General features: G+C 23.9%; 3 protein-coding genes across 3 annotated transcripts in view; 1 reads left to right on the top strand and 2 right to left on the bottom strand.

Moving 5' to 3' along the window:
- Window positions 1–1,651: 1,651 nt before the first annotated feature.
- LOC126900567 (alanine--glyoxylate aminotransferase 2-like) lies at window positions 1,652–8,732 on the bottom strand. Its single transcript, XM_050676384.1, has 8 exons — window positions 8,551–8,732; window positions 6,316–6,434; window positions 4,761–4,995; window positions 3,529–3,622; window positions 3,060–3,274; window positions 2,499–2,724; window positions 1,980–2,227; window positions 1,652–1,903 (listed from the first exon to the last, which is right to left on the bottom strand). Exons 1-8 carry the CDS (start codon window positions 8,607–8,609, stop codon window positions 1,744–1,746), a joined length of 1,356 nt encoding a protein of 451 aa, XP_050532341.1. The 5' UTR covers window positions 8,610–8,732; the 3' UTR covers window positions 1,652–1,743.
- Window positions 8,733–11,130: 2,398 nt separating this feature from the next.
- On the bottom strand, window positions 11,131–18,579 carry LOC126900566 (sorting nexin-27). The gene is made up of 10 exons (XM_050676383.1): window positions 18,244–18,579; window positions 18,054–18,156; window positions 16,293–16,421; window positions 15,236–15,369; window positions 14,995–15,124; window positions 14,276–14,453; window positions 13,960–14,213; window positions 12,506–12,655; window positions 12,107–12,235; window positions 11,131–11,393 (listed from the first exon to the last, which is right to left on the bottom strand). Exons 1-10 carry the CDS (start codon window positions 18,456–18,458, stop codon window positions 11,346–11,348), a joined length of 1,470 nt encoding a protein of 489 aa, XP_050532340.1. The 5' UTR covers window positions 18,459–18,579; the 3' UTR covers window positions 11,131–11,345.
- A 4,007-nt stretch (window positions 18,580–22,586) lies between these two features.
- The window catches only part of LOC126901021 (protein pygopus-like), a 6,072-nt gene continuing 4,594 nt past the window's right edge, over window positions 22,587–24,064 (top strand). Inside the window, exons 1-3 of the mRNA XM_050677135.1 lie at window positions 22,587–23,172; window positions 23,296–23,374; window positions 23,449–23,565. Of these exons, the coding sequence (XP_050533092.1) occupies window positions 23,337–23,374; window positions 23,449–23,565 (155 nt within the window). The 5' untranslated portion in view covers window positions 22,587–23,172; window positions 23,296–23,336. The remainder of the gene's footprint in view (window positions 23,173–23,295; window positions 23,375–23,448; window positions 23,566–24,064) is intronic.

The raw sequence follows: 24,064 nt of genomic DNA, 5'->3' as shown, positions 1-24,064 counted from the left end.
CCTTAACTTAAAAATTCGTATAGAAAGTAGAAAATTTTCAACTAATTTTTAATTAAAATATATTTATTAATTATTCATACGTAACCTTATAATCAAATATAAATATTTGTTATATTAATTAGTGGTATTTTGTTATTATTTAGGCCATATGCAAAACTCTAATTGCAGATTTTAAATCGGTGCAAAAATGAGTTTAGGAAAGTATATTTTGGTCTCGGATTAAAATTACTTGTATACCAGTAAATTTATTTATAAATAACAAGCAATTTTTATTTTTTATATTTCATCAAGACCTTCAACTTTTATATACGTTTGCCATAAAAGTAATAACTACTTTGTAATTTTTTATAATTTCTCCGTAAAAATTACAACATTAAATTATTAAATATCAATTGCATTTTATATTTATTTTCTATAATAAATATTTACTTATAAAATACACTTATAAATTATAAAACTTACAATCAATATATAAATAAAGAAATAGGAGATCATGTTGCTTTTGGAATAATCCGCCAAATTTTTAAAACTATACACTATCTACAGATTTGCTTCGAAGTGTTTTTTTATGATAGTGATTTTAATCACTGTCAGATTAAATTTATACTGAACACAACAGTGCCACGACCCCATTGTGCTAGTTTTTTTACACAATTTTTATCGTTTAAATGTAAAAAAAATGACAAGTAAAAGGTGATGATAAAAACTTTCAATAAAAAAAAAAATGTTATACGAGAAAAATTTAAAACCATTATGAGGTTAAAAATAGATTATGTAAGATTAGGAGGTAAAGACACGTCTAATGATAGGAATACTTCTCGGCAATTTTTTAATGATCCATTTAGGACAACCAAAATTACAAGAATTAACCTTATTACAATTTGTCCAACTTAATGCTGTGCTTCTGGTTAAGAAATAAAAGATAAATATAGACGCGTTAAAACTGCTAAATGGTTAATAAAAGAATATCCATTGTACTATAGCCATTTTTTATTGAGTTACAAGCATTTTTTGTACACAAAGCGAGATTTGTAGCGCGAGTGGGTGGGTACAGTTAATACTGATGTATATTTATAATGCATACTCCGCCCAGGTTACATACTCACTCTATATACTGAACTGCCTGTAACTCAATAAGTACTTATCCTAAAGTTAATATCGACTCATTCAATTTTTCTGTAAGAAATAAGCAAAATATTGATATTTTGAAAAATTATATTTTTCTTATACGAGACGAATAATAAAAAACTATGTTTTTAACGTTACCTAAAACTATAAAAATTATTTTTAAAAAAATGTAACGAAGAATATTTGTTGAATCAAAAGTTATTAAAGATTTCAAAACCTTGTGGGATATCGTGTATTCTTAGATATGATTTTAAATTATTAATTCTCGTAGTGTTTGACATCCAAAATAAATTATTCTACTTATTTTAAAATAAGTCGATGACANATCAAAAGTTATTAAAGATTTTAAAACCTAGTGGGATATCGTGTATTCTTAGATATGATTTTAAATTATTAATTCTCGTAGTGTTTGACATCCAAAATAAATTATTCTATTTATTTTAAAATAAGTCGATGACAGCCTATCATTTCTTAATATTTATCAGTTTTGTTTAAACGCTAATCATTGAAATGATAATAAATATTTTTAACAAAGAGTAAATATATTTTATTAAAATTAACTTAACAAGGATAATTATTGTATGGATTAGTAGTTAAATAAATTTCAAAAAAGTATTACATCATTCTTTGATCTCTCAATTCTAAAATTATTTTCTTAAATGATTTTAAGAACCTGTTGGCATTGGCAATGTTGAATACCATTGGAGGTTTTAATTTTATCACATTTGCGTCAGGTCCATCAGTACTCAATAATATTCCTTCTTCATCTTTCATACTAAATAGATAAATTATAAATAAAAAATCATTTTCAATTTGATTAAATACAACATCAAAATTCATGAGGTCCTTACCGATTAACAAGTTGTTTGGCTTCTTCGGTCGCCGGAGCCTTAGTATTAGAATTACTTATTAATTCAATTCCAATAAACAACCCAATGCCACGAACGTCTCCAATCATATCCGGATACAACTCTTTCAATTTTTTGGCTTCTGCCAACAAGTAATCGCCGACAACTCGAGCGTTTTCCATTAAGTTTTCTTCATCAATAACATCCATTACCGCTATTGATATGGCACAGGATACAGGATTACCACCATACTAAAAACATAGTTATAGTCTTACTAAAATTGTACTGAGATTACTCAAACCCAATACAAAAATCCCACTACAAATATTGAGATTAATGAATTCGACAATCTGTATGCCTTGAAAAATTACAACTAAAATTTCATTGCAAATCTACTTTGATTATGTGAATTTTTCATAAAATAGTTTATCAATTCAATTCAGTTAATTACTTTAATGATTTGATAAAATATTTACCATAAAGTAATGACTAAATACTATTTTATTTTATTTTAGAACTCACAGTATTAAAATATTGAATGCCGGTGGCAGCAAAACTATGAGCAATCTCTTCTGTGGTTATAACGGCAGCTACAGGGTGTCCATTACCCATTGGTTTGCCTACTGTCACAATATCAGGTATAACATCCGGTCCATCAATTTGAAAAGCCCAATAATGCGTTCCTGCTCGGCCAAAACCAACTTGAACTTCGTCGGCTATACACACACCACCAGCTTCACGAACATAACTAAAAATTGATAACTCCTGATAAACTTATAATACGAACAAAATATTTCACGTTAAAATTTTTATTAAATTCCATTAGGTACACCACTTTAAGTTTTGGCCTCCGTTCCAGAACTAAAAGTTCTTAATAAAATTTTAAAATATCTTAATAAAATTAATATATTTCTTCAGAGACCATTTGAAACACTAAAAATAAAAAATCCAACTGCTCTCCTATGAGTCCTAATTACGTTGCTGTTACTTCTATTTTAAAATGACCACCACATTAATAATTATTTTTAATTAATAAAATATTTTAATTTTTTGACACAACAAATCATTTGCATAATAGCTCACTTGTATACGTTTCGCAAATAATTTGGAGGCATAATGATTTGTCCCCCACAACTTTGTAAGCTTTCTGCGTAGTAGGCACACATTTTCTGACCCCTCTTTCCAATTACTTCTTCATCAATAATTTTTTTTACCTCCAACGCGTATAACTCCCCTAGATCTTCGTCAAAGTGTTCATCAGCTCTCAATTTACCCCTGTAAGTATCTGGCACGGGGGCCTGTAATAAGTAATGTAAATATAATCTTTGAAATTTAAGATAGTGTCATTTTGTAATCAAAGTAGGTAGTAAAATCAAACAAACAACTTAGATAACTGATAAAGAATCAATTAAAAATTATAGATATTATATAATGATACAAAATATTTATCTAAGTAGTCTGTACATTAATTTACAACATGCACGTTGGATGCGATAAGTGGAATGTATTTGATTACAAATTCATTATTTTAGTACATCAATTGTTTACATACTACATGAACATAATCTGGTTTTTCTGGTGCTCCTGGTAAATTTAGTTTGTAAGGTGAAATGTTGATTGTTGACGTCAGGTGTCCATGATAAGCGCTGAAAATTTACAAAACAAAATAGAACAATTTCTTCATTCCAAAAACTTGTTTTAAATTTTGTATTGTTAACGCATATTATTGATGATTTGAAATTATTATTAATTTTTTCCCAATAACAAATTGAGTGGTTCATTACCTACAAAAAAAAAAAAATAAATATACCTCGTTTAAAAGTTAAAAATAACTTTACCGTACCACTCAATTGTTTTAATTAGTAACTTATGTATAGCTACTAGTGGATTTATATATTTTTCATTACACTTAATCTTAAATATTGTACATTTTCAACAAAGAGGAACAACCGTATTGCTCTTCATGAGACGTACCATTGACCATTGAACACTTAACACTCCACTGCCTCACATACAAGGAAGAGCGGAGTATTCTAGGCCACCCCAACAACATGGAGGAAGCTCTGGGCGAAGCAAACACGGATGCCATTAACAGATTCTATGAAACCGCAAGACTTGTACATTTAATGTAAATTCATAACATTATTGTATAAAATTTAATTATAAATATGTGTGTATAGCTTAAATCAATCGATTGTCAACTTATGACTTTAATTAATGCACAACTAATAATCATGTAAAAAAAAAAAAAACTGTAGGCTAATGTACATAAGTTGTCGAAGCCTTTTCATAATAAAAAAAAATCTTAAATATTATGAAATGCAAATATTAATTAATATTCAATTCAAATAAAGAAAACCAGTTTGTTGTCATACAAGGCAAGTATTAATTAGCAAACGACTTTTCTTTGTTTGTCATGAGGTTTACATTATCTAATAGATACTTCAAAAAGGTAAAAAATATTACTAGTTATCTCATAAGTTGTAATACTCAAATCTAATTTACACAGTTTAATCAGTGAAATAANATATTACTAGTTATCTCATAAGTTGTAATACTCAAATCTAATTTACACAGTTTAATCAGTGAAATAATCTCATTATCTGTAAAAACTATAGACTTTGATACAATCCAATTTTATTTGGCATTAGTGTAATATTTATCATATAAATTAATGACTAGTTACATATATATATATATAAGTTTTTATATATGAAATTAATTCTGTTCGCTACAAAAAAGTTATAAAACTAAAAAATTATTTGAGAATATCTCAGCACTTACTGATCGAGTGTAATAACATCACTATTACCAGTGTGTTGACGAGCCAATCTGAGGGCTAAATCATTTGCTTCAGAACCTGAGTTAACAAAAAAACAAACTGACAGTTGTTCGGGCATTTTTGAAATTAATTTTTCAGCACATACAACTAAGTTATCATGTAAAAATCGGCTATTTGTATTCAAAGCTTGCATTTGTTCTACGCCTGCTTTTACGACTTTTGGATGACAATGACCAACTGAAAATTAAACAAAAAAATATGAGGGAGTAATTTTTAACTATATACAATACTACACTAAATCTTTAGATAAATAATCGAATCTAAAATAGAACATATTATTTATTTTTATTGGTTTATTTTAATTAAAAAAAAATGTTTTATCACGAATTGTTGTTATAATAATTACTACACCAATTAATACCTTTTTGACCTTTATTACGATTATTAATTGCTCACTCAAGTAAACAATTACGATTTCTTTATTATATCTAGTATAAATTAACGAATATTATTGACCATAAAAAGATAGACACTAGCAAAAAAAATTTCATGTATTTTATAGTAGTTATACAGCTTTTTTATCTTACTTTTATCGAAAACCGTTCAATAATACAACAAGCGTCACTATTTTAATCCCTAAAGCATTTGGGTAATTACTATGAGTACTCGTAATTGACTAACAATGTGTAAAATTCACGTCATGAACAAAACAAAATCATTTTGTACTCTAAACGAGATATGATGTATAAAATTAGTTTAATTTAGTATGCATGAATAAACATATATATTAATATAGAACGATTTATTTATAATGCCTAGCTAAGCTATAGTTAATATAAATTATTAATTGTTGCTAATTTCTGATACCAAACCATAGGCGCTAANCTAAGCTATAGTTAATATAAATTATTAATTGTTGCTAATTTCTGATACCAAACCATAGGCGCTAATGTACTCTAACATCACCAAAAACAAATAAATATTGTGGAAGTAATTTACTATTAATTATACTATCAATCTGGCGATCAAAAAATAGATGTTTTACTTAATGAATAACACTGGGTCTATAAAGCACCACTTTTAGGATTCTCTATGATTATGGACTATATGTGCTAATGAAAAAAAACTTATTACCACTAAAATTGTATTGCTTTTTTGACAAAACATCTTAAAAATGTAATAATGGTTCAAATTTAGTTATCATCAACCAGCTCAAATATATTTATAATATTATATATTATGTCCAATGCACATGATACAATTAAATTCAGTACTGATACATTTTTTTATATTATATACACATATTGTATACATTATGTCCGTACTATTTATTAAAATTCAAACCAAAATTATTGTGAAAAAAAGTTACAAATAATACAATTATTTTCGGAAAGTAGCACAAAACATTTTATACAAGTGATAAAATTAGATTTCTATGAATAATAAAAATTATAGCCAACGTCTAAATTCTAAAACATTTTTATAAAACTAATAATATTATTGTCTATAAAAATAATAAGTTTATTGTAATATTTAAATATTAATACTTTCACATACCATGGGCAACATTATTTATGCAATCCAAATATTTTCGTCCATCTTGATCATATAGATATTGTCCTTCACCACGAACAATTTTCAAAGGATCGTGTTTGAAAAATAACTCACAGTTTTTTCTAAAAAATAAAAATTATTAATATGTGAAATTCAAAAATTCAATGATGTATTTAAAAAGAACCAATGCTTCATTAATAAAGACCATAATAAACGTTTTAGCATAAAAAGGTGTAAGAAAATTAATTATACAACTTATGTTTTTAGGCTATTTTTCAAAACTCCGTAATTCAATTTTAGCAATTTTTCAGAAAATTAAAATATTAATCTATTTGATAAAATTGGCTTGTATTTTTCGTACACAAAAGAAAACATCACTATTTTATACAAATGATTAAAAGTTTTAAATACCNTTTAAATAACCATTTTCATGACATTATATTTTGAATGCAAGCCAAATTTTATTTTAGCAATAAGGTTTCATTTAAAATTTCAATATTGTAAAACGCATTACAAAAACTAAATTAATGACAATTCAAAGCCAAACATGTATTTTTATTATATAAATTACCTTTTTTTAACTAAAAAATATATTTGACATGATCTGTTACATTTGTATAAAAAATTTTTATTTAAATATTTTTTATTAATGTTTATAAAAATATCCTACCGGTTTTTAATAAAGATTTTGAAAAGCAAATCGATCACAGCATTTTTTAAAACAAGTAATATAGTTGTTAGAAAATCTAATTTGATGAACGCCATTAAGATAAACAAAAAACCTTTTAAATGATTTCAGTGATTTTTATTTAGTAGAACTTTTTACTGTTAATAATTTAATTTAATTTTGTTTTTAACATTNCTGTTAATAATTTAATTTAATTTTGTTTTTAACATTAATTCATTACGAATTGAAAATAAAACTAGTTATAAATTTAAAAAATATGAAAATACATAATATTTTGTTTTTATGATTAATTTTCAAAAAATATTATATTTTAAACAATAAATAATATGATTATATTTATTATATCACAAAAAAATACATATATGATCAAAAATTGTTATCAAAAATAATTTACAAAAACAACATAATAAATAGATAATTTTTGCTAAACCAAAAACTAAACTTTACATGAAAATTAATTATTTAATGCCTCAAATTCACAATAATGAAAAATTATGAAGAATATTTTTTTTCATCTTAAATTGTATTATCTAATAAAGAGCTAGATTTTTAATAATTATAAATTTTTTCTCAAATTACCTTAATTCCTGTCATTAAAAAAATTTAACGAGCGAAAAAAAAATTGACTGGTATCTATATTATCTTTATCATATCGCAAACATTTTTCCCGGAACCATAAATCTTTAGATTCGGGTTTTATAAAAATATTTTTAAGATACCGGTTCAGTATAAGTTCTAAATACTAAAAATATTCTGGTTTAAAAACCGGTGTTTTAAGATTACGTTTCAATCCCCGATTATAATAACATTAATTATAAGTTAAGATGTGTTAAGGATATTTTTTACTTGATATTTCTTATGTATTGCTTAAATTTGTAACATTCAGTTTTATTATAACATTTTTAAGTAATACTAGTTAACTTAACCGACTAGCAATCACCCAACCTAAAAACTTTTAAGGATAGAATTTTATCCAGATAGGTGTATTTTAGTTTATTGTAAAAATGGCATTAAATTTTTCAATTAACTTCTTATAACATTTTTTGAAACAGTAGCTATAAAATTTATTTTGATGTAATTTTCACAAATTAATCAAAACTGTATATGCACAAGCAATTAGAAGGCATTCAGCTTCTTCAATAAAAATAGATTGAAATTATTTTATTTTTTAAAACAGACTAAATCATAAGTAAAAATCAATCATTTGATTCATTATATATATCTTATTGGTGCATCTTTGATTATTTTAGATTCGATGCGAAGCTGAGAAGGTATTAATTCAATTGTTTTTTTTTTTTTTATGAGACTAGATAAACACTTGTTTAGTAATAATATACAACAGATTATCAGAACCGACGGCGATAAAATTCATAATGCACTAAACTTAATACGATCAGTTAATATAAAATTAATAAGTAAAATTATACTAAGTTACGTTTATATCATTTAGTTGTAATCATAATCTAAGCAAATACTTAGAAAGAGAACGACTTACGGTGAATTAGACATTTATTATACTCGAAAAAATCAGTTATACAAATAAAACTAACCCAATATACTTGTTCCGTAGAGCAATAGTTTGAGCCTTGGTAAGTTGTTTATTTTCCATTATTTTGAAAAAATTAGACGATAACTATGTAAGTTAAACTATATTCAATTGATTTGGCCAAGATGTTCATAAAATGTGTGCGCCGGTTCTCGGTTGTATTCCAACTGTTGTATTAACATGTGTGTCAATTATAAATAAAAGGTGAAACATCAGTTAAAATGACCTTCGCAGTATCATCTCAACAGTATTATACAAATAACAAACACATTTATAGCCGATTTAATGATCTTTAACAATTATCACATGTAAATTATTCTAGGTAATGGTAATATTGAAATAAACATATACTCGAACAAGTTTCTAAATCATTTTAATTATATAATATACCATTAATTGTAGTAATATCATGCATATACATTTATCATATTGAGTTTATAATATTTAAAATATATCATCCTTTTGTTTGGTTATATAAAAATTCACATGAATTATTACATAATAATTTAATTGTACTCAGTGGCGTAGCCAATGTTTCCTAAAGATCTCAATGTTTTACCGTTCATTGAAACTTTTATACAAATAAAGTTTAAGGTAAAGTAGTACACTTTTCCATTGTGGCAGCTATATATGATAATTATTTTACATTACATCAATATAAAAAATATATACAAAATGTTCAGTAAGTAAGGAAACAGATCAATTGTTACAAAAAACGTGAGAACAATAGAAACCCGATTCATAACTTACTGAACACCCTACATAATATTTTAATAGAATACTGAGTGGTAAATAAATCATTAGATCAATGACATAATATTTTTTATATTTAATAAACAATTCATAGTAATAAAAAAAACATAAATATTAGAATCAAAATTTATGTAGTATAAAATATATATTTCATGAAATTCTAGAATATTTTATGAACAATTTCACAAGTGCATAAAAAAATTAATTTTGAAATGACTCACTTATATTTTATAATTAAATTTAATTAATAAAATTAATTAATTAGTATCATATAAATTAACAAAGATCACATATTGAGATAGATTATACAACTATTAAAACAAATTAAAAGTTCATAGTATAAATAATAATGATAAAATCTTGTCAGAAAAAATATGATTCAATATGATTTTTATTGTTGCTTTAAGATATATAGATTTTATAATTATTTTTAAGTTTAAAAATGCTATCTTATAACAAAAAATGTTATTTTATCATAGGTATATTAATGTCATTTCAATTAAATATACTTGTGCTTTAATAACTTCAATTTTAGATCTTTTGTCAGAGCATCACAGAATAATTACTTTTATGTCAATTAAATTAAAATTTACAAACTAAAACAAACACTTGATATAGTTAAAAAAAAAAACAATACTGATTATTTTGTGATTTTATTTTCTTATTTCATTGATTGATATTTTTAATGGTTAAAAAAAGTTATTTACACATTAATTTAAACAAGTTATTTTAAAAATAATAGTAAAATATCAGATAATCTATTTAAATGAACATACATCATATATTGTTATAAATTCAAGTAAATATTATTAACATACTAAACATATAAATGTGAACAAAATTAATTTTAATTTAATTTTTAAAATTGATTCACAACTTAATAAATAATATACAAAATTACTTATACATATTCTTTTTAATTGAAAAATTTATTTAAACTGTTAAATCACTCGAAATCACAATGGCACAATACAACAACCTATGGTAAATTATAAATTTTACTCATAAGATTAAGGTTTATCCAAAAAAATATTTAGTAACAAAATTGACACGACTTACATGGACATGAGTTTGAAAAACAAGGGAGGGTAGTTTTAAACTTCTAATTTGAAATTATAAAATTTACGATAAAAATATTATAACTACGTTTTTCTATAAATATTTTCAACAGAATTTTCTTTTATAATTATGAAACAAATATAAATTTAAACAATAATGGCTCTATTTAGACAATACTGGCATATTTTAAAAATAAATTTCCATAATTGAAAATATAAACATAAATTAAATATCATTACATAAACAAACCATTGAATGGCATTTATAAAATTATTGTTTTGAAATATTTATTTCTGTAACAGATATACAAAACACTTTCTTTAATTTTGACTTATAAATATTAATAATTCTTCTAAACTTTATGTTTCAACAAATAAAAAATTAAATAATTCATATAATACTAAAACTAAAAAATACTAAATAAAATTACTTTTATTCTAAAGAGAGAAAATTTTTTACTTAAATAGGAATAAAATAGATATAAATTGATTTATACCTATTACTTTGGTGTTTTTTTTATACTGATCTTTAATCTAAAATCAATAACATTTACTAACTTTTATTTAAGATATAAATAAAGATGTATAATATTTTGTAAATTATTTAACAAAAAAAAAAATGTAATTTTACTATAAAAAAGTTTATATTAATATAACAATATTTTAAATGATATAAAATTAAATAATATCAATTTATTATATAGTAAAATATTGATAAATGCAATAATTAAGTATAATTTTTTAATATTGTATAAATATATTTAATTACTTATATAATGTTAAATCCATAATAAAGGTCACATCATATTATTATTACAGCTATAATTTTGTCAGCAATATAATATTGTTCAAATGAATAAGGATAAACTAAATATTTTTATTTTTTATATCTAGGGAATATGACAATAATATAAGATCATTTTTTCCATAAAATACAACACATTTCATGTTTATCACTGCAGATAATTTTTTATTACCTATATTTTTTCTATGATTCCTCTTGAATCCGATTAAAACAATCTGCTAGGAATGTAAACTGTACATACAAATTAAAGAAAACTAATAAATAAATATAAGTTTTACTGTTGTAAATACAGAATGATTCATTAATTATGCTTTACTGTACATCTTTAAAAATATAAAGTAAAATACATTTTTTTCTCATCAAAGTCTCATATTTTCAGATGCTCTATAATTTTCATAAAAATATTTAGCTCTCTTCTGCTTGATTCTTAAAATTCAATCAACTTGAATTTTTTAAATGGCAACATATATATTTAACCATCTTATATAATAAACAATGATCTAGTTAATAAAAATATTCAACTTATTATTTCAGAAGTTATTAAAAATGTGATGTGAATGAGAGGAATAAAGCGGCAGAAAATGTCTAATGACTTAAAATAGTCATACATACAACTCTCCTTCAGTCTATAATTCAAAGTGATAATAACTTTCAAAATTATAGGTCGAAAGTTTTTATTCACTCATCATTTTCTTAACTAGATATTTATTTACAATATAAACTAATTAAATATATAGATATTGACATTTAAAAACTAAAATCAATATAGTTTTAAAGATCAAAAAGGGGGAGTACAGCTATATATTTTTATAAAAATTATGAAGCATCAAAAAGTATGAGACTTAGTATAAAATAGTTTTTATTTTACTTTATATTTTTAAAGATAATAAGTAAGACCTAATTAAGGAGTCTCCTTGAAATATTTAAAATATATATATACATACATAAGGAGTGTGTAATTTGACACTTTTAGGGTTTTTATCTTCACGTTGAAACTGAAAACTAAATACACCATTTGTTTCATCAATCTCCCAACATTTTATTGTCTTCCAGTTAAACTCTACTACTTGATTCTAAAAATATTTCAAGATAATAATACTTGATCAATTTCATTAATTCATTATAAATCAAAATTATATTATAATAAGAAATATATAAATTTCAGTATTATTCATAGATAATAAATAACATTATATGAAAACCATAATGAGATTAAGGAAATTAAATACTCAAGTATATCACTAGGACTTTATTCTGATATAGTGAGGTATAAAAATTTTTCATTCCTTTTTTTAGAAAAAGAACCTATTAGTTGAGAGTATGTTAAACATTAATATATTGACCTCTAAAGTTCCATCTTCAGTACAAGCAATTAGTCTAAGACTTAGGAAGCCTACAGCCGCCATTACATGACCACTCTTCCGAGAATCGCATGGACAATGAGGAAATATTACTTCACCATAACCAGGAAGTTCTCTAGCCATTTTTAAATACTGAAACATTATAAGCAAGATTATAAAATAAAATATACATTAATAAGTGATTGGAAAAGGCACATATTCAAATATCAAACTAACAAATATTATTGAGATATTGATTTCCAAAATTTATTAATAAATAACTGATTTTAAATCAAATATTTAAATAACTTTTTTTAGGCTTATAGTTACTGGTTAAACAAATACAATTGAAGAATTTCTGGTACAGAATGATGGCTTACCATCATTGTTCTCAACATCATAAACTTATATAACAAATATATATTTAATAAAGGAGTCTTTTATAATTATACTACTGAAATAAATTTTATTTTTTAATTTGAGATGAAAATTCTAACATTTAAATTTATCATTTGAGAAACACCATAAGTCATATTTATTAAACCTTTGGAAAACATTTAAAATCTTTATAGTTATTTTAAAATAATTTTAAACAATATAAAAGCTCAAAAACTAGATTTTGGTATCCAATTTATTATTAAATACTACTAGCATCAGTTTTATTACAAATTTTGCAAGTTAATTCAATAAAGAAAGTTTTTAATAATAATTCTGAGTTTGAGTTGCTTTCAAATTTATAACTTCATTAAATTTAAAATATGTATTTCTAATAATAATAAATACTGAGAAGTAGTTTTTATTTATTATTTTATACTGCTTGCATTAGATTTAAAAACAATTTTTTATAGAAACATTTTTTGACTTGTAGAGGTATATGTATATTGTTTCTCAAAAAACAATAACTTATATGGTTTTTCAAATAAAACCTTAAATACCTTTAAAAGATACAGAGAATTTCTTTTTTTTCATATTTTTTTTAATAATAAATTTTAACTAATATTTTATTATAATAGTATATCAAATCATTAATCAGTGTCATTACTATCAAAATTTTACACATAATCAATACTACAATTACAGTCTTAACAAAAACTTAGCCAAACTTTTGAATTTATTCTCTTAAACAAAATACACTTGTCAATATGTATTTAGCAATGACAATAGTAACACTGTTCCTGAAATACGTACACATGTGTTTTTAGTATTTTTATGGCTTTTTGCGTTAAATATTTTTTAATTTAAATTATATTTTTATTTTTAAATAATTTTAGCTACTGTTAAACAAATTTTATTATATAAAATCGTAATTATATCTTTACTAAGTTTATTTTCATCTTTATAAATAATTACCATTTATCTCTTAATTACACCTTTGCAAAACTGTAGTAAGGTATAAATATTTTCCATTCACTTATTTCAAAAGATTGAAATAATTAAAATAATACTGAGAGTCTTACATCTAACTTTTTGGAAGAATCTTGTAATGCTTTGAGCTCGTATAATCGATCACCTACAACTATATTATTTCTATCTACTTCATCTATTGTACTCCAAAATATAAATGTTGCAGCTAATGAATCTGTTTCTATAAGACGAGCTTCAACTGCTGGATCAAATAACCAACGCTTAATACATAAACAACTAGCACTAGCTGTTCGGTAATTTTGTACATACAACTGGTGTGCTATTTCATTAGGCTGAATTTTCCTTTCTAAAATATGAAGATATATTGAGTTCTATTAGACTTAAACATACTTTCAAAAATTAACAAACCAAAATTGTATTCAACAATTTCAAAAAGGTAAAAGTAATTTGCTGTACTTTCAACCATCTGTATTTTATCAATAACACAGTTATATACAGTATCAGCTGTTGAACTTTTCTTTGTTTTAATTATTACTATTTCCCTGTCTGGTAATATAACTTTTAAATCAACTATTGTATCATTGCTCTGTAATAAAAATATGATTAATTTAGTAATAATATTTTCTACAAACTAATAGTTTACAAGGAAAATACACTGTTATTGAAAAAATAGAATTAACCAAATTTAAACTCAACAAATTTTTAAGATTAGTATTAAATTTTATAATTATAAACGAAGTATATCATTAAAGATTGTGACAAGCACAAAATTGATAAAACTAACATCAAAACGAGTTAAAAATTCAGATTCATTATTAAAACCTACTACATANCTAACATCAAAACGAGTTAAAAATTCAGATTCATTAATAAAGCCTACTATATAAGAAAATTATTATAAGGAGTAAAATGGTCATACCAAAATTTTTAATTTTTAATTTTCATTTTTTTATTAGTAGGTATTTGTTGATAAAAAAAAACAACAATGAATTGTATTAATATATTTACCCAAAATATGAAATAAAATACTATAAAATTAAAAGTATATCTATTGGTGCTAGACTTATCCACTCTAAGCTTCAACTTATTAATAATAATTATGTTTTTAAAAAATATAAAAAATTAACCTGACTATTGTTAGAATCAGCCAAGAAATCCTGCATTATTTCGCTTTCAGCTATTACACGAACTGCACATACTTTTTCTAAATATAATTCTAAACCTCTCCTTCTTGAGTCCAACTGTTGTTCACTAAGTCTGTTTTTTTTTTACAAAATATACAACATAAATTGATTTAACTAATTATAATATAATAAATAAAATAATGATTCAATATAATACTAAAAAATTAAAAAATTTTATACTAACGCAAAAGGCCATTTTCCTGGCAACTTTGGAAAGTTGTAACCAATAAATTCTCTCTTAAGGTTAGTATGTAAATTTGAAAATTCACTGTAGCGTTTTGAACATAAATGTCGGCCAGCCATATATATATTAAACACCTATAATTTAAAAGTTATAGTAAAACTTAATAATAACTTCCATTGTATTAATTTATTTTTAAGCTAAATAATTGAATTTGAACTTGAATTGATTTAATCTATAATTTAAATTTAGTTTTAAAAATACAGAGTAAATTACAAAGGTTATAACAATTCCAGTAACTTGAAAAATTAAAAAATAACTTTATAAATATTTTATAATGTTTTAATTTATAAAAATAAAAATAAAATGCTTTAACATTATTAAAAAAAAACTCAAAATAGTCATTTTGTAACATAAATTGTAAGATAAAATTTGGTACTAATAACTTTAATTAATGTTTTTAAACAAAATTTCAAAGTATTTCAGAATTTGTAAAAATTTGAATTTTTTTTTATATTTTACAGTATCAATAGTCTTGATATGAAAAGATAGAAAGATATATGCAATAATTTCACACTAACTGTTAGTTGTAGGCATAAAATTGTTATACATATTATTTAAAGATAAAGACAATAAACCAGTCTACTAACTTAAATTAAATGTTCCATCAATAATACTGCCTATTACTTTTTTTAATTTCAGATATAAACACACTTATTCATCTAAAATAATTATTATAGAAANATAATACTGCCTATTACTTTTTTTAATTTCAGATATAAACACACTTATTCATCTAAAATAATTATTATAGAAAATTTCCTTAAAATTGATTGAACAAAATGACTGTATTGATTATTTTTTTTTTTTACATTTTACATAAATGTTAAAAAATGTTTTACATTTTTTGATAAATGAAAAAATATTATTTATTATGTTAAAATTATTGTCTAAAGGTCTGAACATAACTAAAAATAAATAAAAAGAAACGTAAAATATAAATTAGTTCTAAAACTATTAGATTTGTCATATCTTTGTATATGACATATATTAGACTCACCACAAATTTTTCACCATTTTTCTCATTAGTGTGATAATCTGGTATAGATATAGGCAATGATCTTTTATCACTATAATCAATGTAATTATAAGTTGATTGTTCTTCATTGGGTTCTAACCTTTCAGCCTCCTTAATTAACATATTATTTATATTTAGTTGATTTAATCAATTATAAAAAAATAACACTACTATTGATATATAAATGAGGCTTGCTAGCCCTTTCTATGAGACCTTAAAAATATTAAATTATTTACTTATCAATTATAACTAATTTAAAAATAACAAATTATATATATAAAAAAAATACTTATTTAATTATGAACCATTTTCTAAAATGAATCTATCTTTTAAACATAAATATCCAATAAAAAAATAAAACATCTTGATTATACTAAAATTACATATAAATTTATTTATAAGTTTATTACAATTCAATTAAAATTTAATTTTTTTTAAGAGTATATATAGTATAAAAATTTTCAAGGTACAATAAAATAATATAACTAAATCTAGTTTAATACCTTTATATGATTAGAAAAATAAGTTAATCAAATTTATATGTTACTAATAAATTTATCTAGTGATTGATTATAATTATTAATACACAAAAATCATTTTTAGATGAATTGTAAACTCACAAAAAAAAGCATTTTTCATTCTTCATTTTATACAATGTAAGTTGTGTAAAAATGTTCAGTTTAATTTTGTTTAAACTAATCATATTAGTTTCCCAATTACTTTAAAAATTCAGTTCCACTAGTTCTAATAATTCTAATCTGAATATATACAGCTGGAATTGTTATTTTATCAAATATTTTTTTTATGTATTAACCCATCAACACCAATTGTTCTCAAAAGGTCCCACTAGTTTTACATTAAAAAATGTATAACAAATCTATTAAACTTTAAAAATATTTAAAATTTAAAGATTTACAAATTTCTTTTTTCTTGGCGTTAATCAGTTATTCATTATACTCTATATCCATATAATTGTATGGAAATACAATTTACTAATTTAACTTATCTTTCAGCTCTATATAACACAAGTGTGTTATTATGTACATCGATAAACTTTTATCAAACGAGATAAATGCCATTCTTTCCCTTTTCAATCTGTTCAATAATAGGTAAATTAAACTATGCTAATTTATTAAAAAAAGAATGTTTAATATTATATTATTTCTAATCAAAATGTCATGTTTAGAAAAAAAATATGAAATTTATTAATTAAAAATTTCAAGATACTAGAAGTATCTTAAAATGGACTTATTATTGGGTGTTTTATGCTAATTTATTAAAAAAAGAATCTTTAATATTATATTATTTTAATCAAAATGTCCTGTTTAGGAAAAAAATATGAAATTTATTAATTAAAAATTTCAAGATACTAGATGTATCACTAAAATGGACTTATTATTGGTTGTTTTATGCCATAGTAATACAAAATAAAATATATAAAGAATGAAATTTTAATGACTATTTAATCATAATATATATTAAATGTTTGTAGGGCTAGAGTTTGTAGACTAAAAAATATATAAGACACATAATATAGGCTCTCTCGTAAATAATGTTTATGAATAAATAATAAATAATGAAAAATTCTTATGGCGGATTTAAATAAGATATTAAACAAAATATTATGACTCGTGATTTCACAATGTATATTTTTTTTATAATTCTTAACAATTGATAATTTAGAAAGTTTCTTTTAAATAAGAAAAAAAAATACCTAATTGTTTAAAATCTAATTATAAATACCTGTGGTGTAACAGAAATAACTGTTAAAGTCAAAACATCGCCTCCTGATTTAATCAGATCAACTACTTGTTTATGAGTTGATCCCTCAACATTAACATTGTTTCTAAAATAATATAAAATACAATATGGCATAACAATTATTTATTTAATTAAAAACATCATTCATGTTTTGCACATCATGGATACTTACACTTCAAGTATTCTATCTCCTTTTCGTATTCCAGCTTCATATGCGGCACCGCCCTCAAGAACAGCACTTACATGCTGTAAAGGAGCATAAAGTTGACCGTTGATACTTTTTAGTTGTCCGCCCTCACTGACTTGACCACGGACATTAAAACCAAAACCAGTAACACTCTTGGTAATGATCACTTCTCGTGGACCTAAAGGAATTTTCGACGACATTGTATGTTAAAACTACATAATCAAAAGACACAAAATTAAATATTTTGCAAACGGATAATGGAAAGTAATGTTTAGTTATTTGAAATTTTCTCGTGAACGTAGAACTTTATCACCTAATGGTGATAACATAGTTTTACTATCAATATTATTATCATTTTTAGACAAAGTATTTACAATGAAGCTGGTACAACGTTTCTCGACCATTAATTCAATAATTATGTAAAAATATGTTTATGAATAATCTTTAACCACTTATAACATACAATAGACTACTACAGCTATCTAAAATAAAACCTGGTTATCACTATTATCCTGAAAAATGGAGGCTTAAATTACTAACATTGTAATTTTTTATTGAAATATAATTTTAACACTTCGAAATTCATTATATAGTAAGCTATTATAAACATTTATTAAATCATAATCATAATCTTAGAGAAACTATTACAGAGGTATTGTTATTAATTTTATAGACTTCATTATTACAATAAATGGATAAATAACTTTTCCCGAATCTATTATTTTTAAAAATATTCTTTATTTGTATCTATCTATTTTTGACACTACATGGCATCTTGCCACTCATACTACCCTATTTTTATTTTACGATTTATCATTACAAAACACATTTTATAATTTATGTTACTAATTATATCCACCTATCCATTGACTGTGAGCCAGACTTTTCCAAACACGTGTGTAAAAATTATAATTAATTTTACGCTTGCACCTCATATACATAAAATATATATATGCCAATCCATTTCCTAACTTAATGATTGTTACATAATTTAATATTATGAGAAATATTAAGTATAAGTAGAATTTCATTTCATTTTCTAGCAAAAATAGACTTTTTTAATTCATCAACCCCAATATAATATTTTATTGAAACAATTAAAATATTAATATTTTTATTTTTGTAGAAATTATTATTAACATTTTTTTTAAGAAGTTTATTTAGGAGGGGAAGTTCTCCCTGAATGCGCAATACTGATAATATCAGCACGTTATAAAAATCATTTGTGAATTTTCAAATACTTAATTCACTAAATAATAACTATATAAAATCTCTAATATTATAGTCCTATATATTATATTATAATTTTATAAGTCTCTTTATAAAATATTCAATCAATATAAATATTTATTTTAAATTAAATCAAATTATATTTTGTTCTGAAATAAATATCAAAATAAAAATGAACTTGTTGTTGACTATCATGCGAAAATAGAAAAGTAAACCAATTCTATAGAAATAACATAGTGATGTCATTATCTATTGATATCCGTAACTGTAATATTAAACACACAATAGTATGAAGTACATTCAACTGCACCAATAATGTAAGTGCACTCGGCTATGTTTTCTAGAATAAAATTAAAATGCACCTAGAGCTAGTTTTATTTTAAAAGGAGGACAAAATACCGTTTGGAGATACCTATCCCCTGTTCTAAAATGTTTGGAGCTCCTATTCGTAATCGTTTATACATTTTGCTTATATGTACTATGTATGTTTTGAATTGCAACATAACTATACTGACTAAGATGATATTGTCTTAATTCAAAGGCGAAACCAAGAGGTTAGGACTTCTCAATCGATAACAATATTCATCTCTAAAATGAAATGATGACCAAAATATTNTATTCATCTCTAAAATGAAATGATGACCAAAATATTGGTTCAAAATATGCAATTTTGTATTTTTTTTTACTATACTCCTTCTCATTATGAAAATTATTGCTACGTCAATGGCTCAGATTTTAAGATTATTAAACTTCACCAAGTGCTAGATGTGTGCATCTAATTGTTTAATTGATAAATATTTTTTTGATAATTTAAAACACAACTATCTCAGCCACTGAAAATAATTTGAGCATTTTAAATTATTTTTAACACAAGTCGAATTATATTTATATAGTACCTATTACAAAATACAAATCTTCTTANCAATGTCTAATGCCAACATTGAAAAAAATAAAAAACAAAAAATCTTTTATTTAGTCAATTTTTATATTATCAGGAAAGATTTAGGAAGCTTAATTGCCACAATAAACTATTTATTTTTTACAGATACAGTTATTATAAATCACCTTTTATATGGTAGTTAAATAGAATCCCAAATTTTTTTTACTTTTAGTCTTAATAATCAACGACCTATTTTTTCAAGTACATGTAGTCTTACTTTTCAAAATATTACATTGTTATTTTCTGAAATGTTCTTGTTTTACATAAAATACTGAAATGACGCTAGTGATTTAGAGACGTATGATGAACAAATTCACAATTGTATGAATGATAAAAAAACTAAAGTTTAATCTTTGATAAACTATTACAGTAAATATCATTGGTATTTTATTTAATATGAAAAAACTTGAATTTTATTTATGTAATTAATAAAAAAAATATTTGTTTATATTAACTGCATGACTAATTTTTAAGATCAAAAAGAGCATGATAGACAATCATTACAATCGACTATTATTATTTTTGTATTTTAGTATGAGATATCCCACAATCTCTGCCAGACAGTATAATTATTAAAACTTTGATTCCTCCTTTTGAAGTTTTCTATTCAATCATACATATAAAATCATGAAGTTTTAATAATTTTTCAAATACAACACATATGTTATTGTAAATAATAAGAATTTCTTTGAAATTCGAAAAAATTAATGAACTAATGTGTGATATATCATACATTAATTCACATTATATAATACAGTTGCAAGATTAGTATTTTATTTGCCGTATAAATGTATTTTATAATATTCTTATTGTATTTTATGTCCATTAACAGCATAAATATATAAACCGAGATAAATATAGATAAATATTTTTTATAAAATTGAAAACATCGTAAATATTATTTTTGATCCCAAAATGTGACAGTATGTACTCAGGTCAAATGTTGAGACATAATTCAAGGACGATTTTACCTAAGCAAATAAATATTATATGTACATTTTGTACTGAATGTCACCCACATACTTTCACCATCAAGTACTAATATAATTTAAAGCGATCGAAGTGACCAAAATAATTTTTTGTTTCTTAATTTAAAGGAAAATTATTGAAATTATTTGACTAATTATTAATTATACTATATGATAAATTTGAATTATTTATATAAATTAGATACACAAACTATTATTAATTATTAGGATCTATTTATTTAATTCGTTAATGCATTTAAACTATTATCATTTACCAAAAAGTTTTTCTTTTCGATCAATTTGTTAAATTTAATGGTTTTTTAAATTCCAATTAATTATAATAAGTTATTATTTCAGCAGTGTAAAGTAAATTTAATGATTAAAATAAAAGTTAAGAGATATTAAATAACGAACAAGATTATTCAAGAAAAAATATTTCAACAATAGTATTGTTCCACTTCTCTGAAAATGATTCCAAAAAAAATGACGCTAAATTTTATAATGTTCAATTGCCACGAACAGAGTATATTATTAAGCAGAAATAATTACTCAAATTCATAAAATAAAATTTTGTCAATTGTGGCCTTAACGAACTAGTTGGTTTCGGAATTGGCTATTTAGTTAGGACACTGACATTTCGATTCCTAAGCATAACCAGTTTTTTTGTTCGATTTGTTCTCAATTATATTACTACTTGGCTACATCGCAGATGTCAGTACTGTCAAAAATAAATATTGTACGGTAAAATTGTAGGAGAATAACGACTCGGTTAGGTAAGGACATAAAACCAGCAGCAGCCGGGGTTGTTTCATTATGTGGCAGAGCGTAGGTACCTTGGGAGTCTGAATACCACTCAGACACTTTGTGTGTGCCGNAATACCACTCAGACACTTTGTATGTGCCGCAACCGACGGGTCACCATAAAAATAAATTATGAAAAAAAGAGAGGTATGATCATCACACAGAGAGTAGTATTAGTGCCAGTGATGGTGAAGACGGTGATTTTGAAATAACAATAAAAAAGGTAGTTTTTGCCAATTGAGAGATCAATACTACATTCATAGACGGGGAACGAAGTCGGTACATTGGTTACCATGGTATGAATATATTCGGGACATTGTAACCACGACGCGCTTGCAATGTCACTGATATTAGTCGATTGATGTTTTCGTTCAGCATTCCAGTCTGCTTCTATCCTTGTCCAACTAAATATAGCGCTACGCACAGATCGTCGTCAGCGGCTGTATCTTCACACGCATAATGCATTATCGTTTCATCTCCGTCTAATCCCGTCGTATTGTGTGAGTGTGTGTATGTGTATTATTGTTTTTTCTCGTTCCTTCCACTTTTAAAATTTATACATATATACATGTACAATGAGTATTTATATTTTTACATATAATAATATATATACTTAATTATAGTGCGTGCGTGCGTTTTTATTATAATAGCGGCTGCCGCATTTTTTCGCTTATATGATTTTTTTTTTATAAACTGACCGCAAACATTAATCAAAAATTTGCTCTTTAAAAATTATAATAAGCCAGAACGGCCATTGTGGCCATCGAGTACTACTACAATTGACGTGCGCATGAATATCTGTTCATCATCTTTTATTTATCAGGTATTAAGTGCATCATCTCTAGTGTGTACTTGTAACGGCAAAGGGCCGGATCAACAACACTAATCACCACTAAAACGAAATGATGGCGTAGACTGCAAGTGTCTTTCATACAAATCTACTCTGATGTTCACAACCCCAACACCCAGAAAGTCGTGAGTACTTGTTTATATCAATTAAAGATCTTAGTAGATTGTGTTACAAAACTCTCAAAATTGAGATTCTTCATCATGTAAAATCGTAATTGCTAGTTAAAAACCTTTTTTTCAATTTTATAGACGCTGTGATGCATTTGGTTAGTCCAGCGTAGTTAATAGAAATGAGCCACAATATGGGCGGCATGGCCCCTTATGTCACGTAAGTAAATATTAGCTGTAAAATTGATAAACATGTGTTTCTGGTTATTTAACTTTTGTGAACTTTTAAAATAGATTACCTAGAGGCCGCAATCAAATGCCGTATTACAATCAGTGTCAGGACATGCCACCACATATGCAGAGAGGTCCATGCTATCCTGATGACTTTAATAAAATGGGTGGACCATGCTCGTAAGTATTTTATCAATTATTAATTTTAGGTATCTAATTTTTATTATCTATTCTATTGTAACATTTAACTTGTTATCTGAAAACACTTGATAACTACACAAAAATTAGGTTCTTGAATAATATATTGTTAAAATTTTATTTTAACATTTTTTCTCATATTTCTTTATTCAAGTTTACTACTTTTTTTTTTTTGTAAAAAAGTTATAACCATGTCTTACAGCTAAATTATGAATTCTTGTTTTTTATTATTATATCAAAACTAACTTTTTGTATCTTAATTTTTTTAACTTGTCAAAAAAAAAAATCTAAAAGTTAATGTTCCAGTTAAGTTAAAAAAGTTAAAAGTTAAAGTTGTTGATTCTTACACCTAAATGAAAGGCTAATTAATAACTTGATTATTTTTTATGTATAATAGACTCACTTTTTAAAATTATTGTATTATATTTATTATTAATTTTAAAAAATCTTTGGAAAGTAAAAAAAAAAATAATTAAATGTT

This window comes from Daktulosphaira vitifoliae, unplaced genomic scaffold (genome assembly GCF_025091365.1).
Source record: "Daktulosphaira vitifoliae isolate Bord-2020 unplaced genomic scaffold, ASM2509136v1 Scaffold_3, whole genome shotgun sequence".
Lineage (NCBI taxonomy): Eukaryota > Metazoa > Arthropoda > Insecta > Hemiptera > Phylloxeridae > Daktulosphaira > Daktulosphaira vitifoliae.
This window is presented reverse-complemented; position numbering and strand designations above follow the sequence as displayed.

Bases quoted from the DNA above. Each gene is read 5' to 3' on its own strand.
- LOC126900567 (XM_050676384.1), bottom strand. From the start codon at position 8,609: ATGGAAAATAAACAACTTACCAAGGCTCAAACTATTGCTCTACGGAAC. The intron at 3,623-4,760 runs GTAAGTGCTGAG...GTAAATTTTCAG, and splicing joins GATGTTATTACACTCGATCA to CGCTTATCATGGACACCTGA. The intron at 3,275-3,528 runs GTATGTAAACAA...TACTTATTACAG, and splicing joins AACCAGATTATGTTCATGTA to GCCCCCGTGCCAGATACTTA.
- LOC126900566 (XM_050676383.1), bottom strand. From the start codon at position 18,458: ATGTCGTCGAAAATTCCTTTAGGTCCACGAGAAGTGATCATTACCAAG. The intron at 18,157-18,243 runs GTAAGTATCCAT...ATATTATTTTAG, and splicing joins GGAGATAGAATACTTGAAGT to AAACAATGTTAATGTTGAGG. The intron at 12,656-13,959 runs GTAAGACTCTCA...ATAATGTTTCAG, and splicing joins ATTCTTCCAAAAAGTTAGAT to TATTTAAAAATGGCTAGAGA.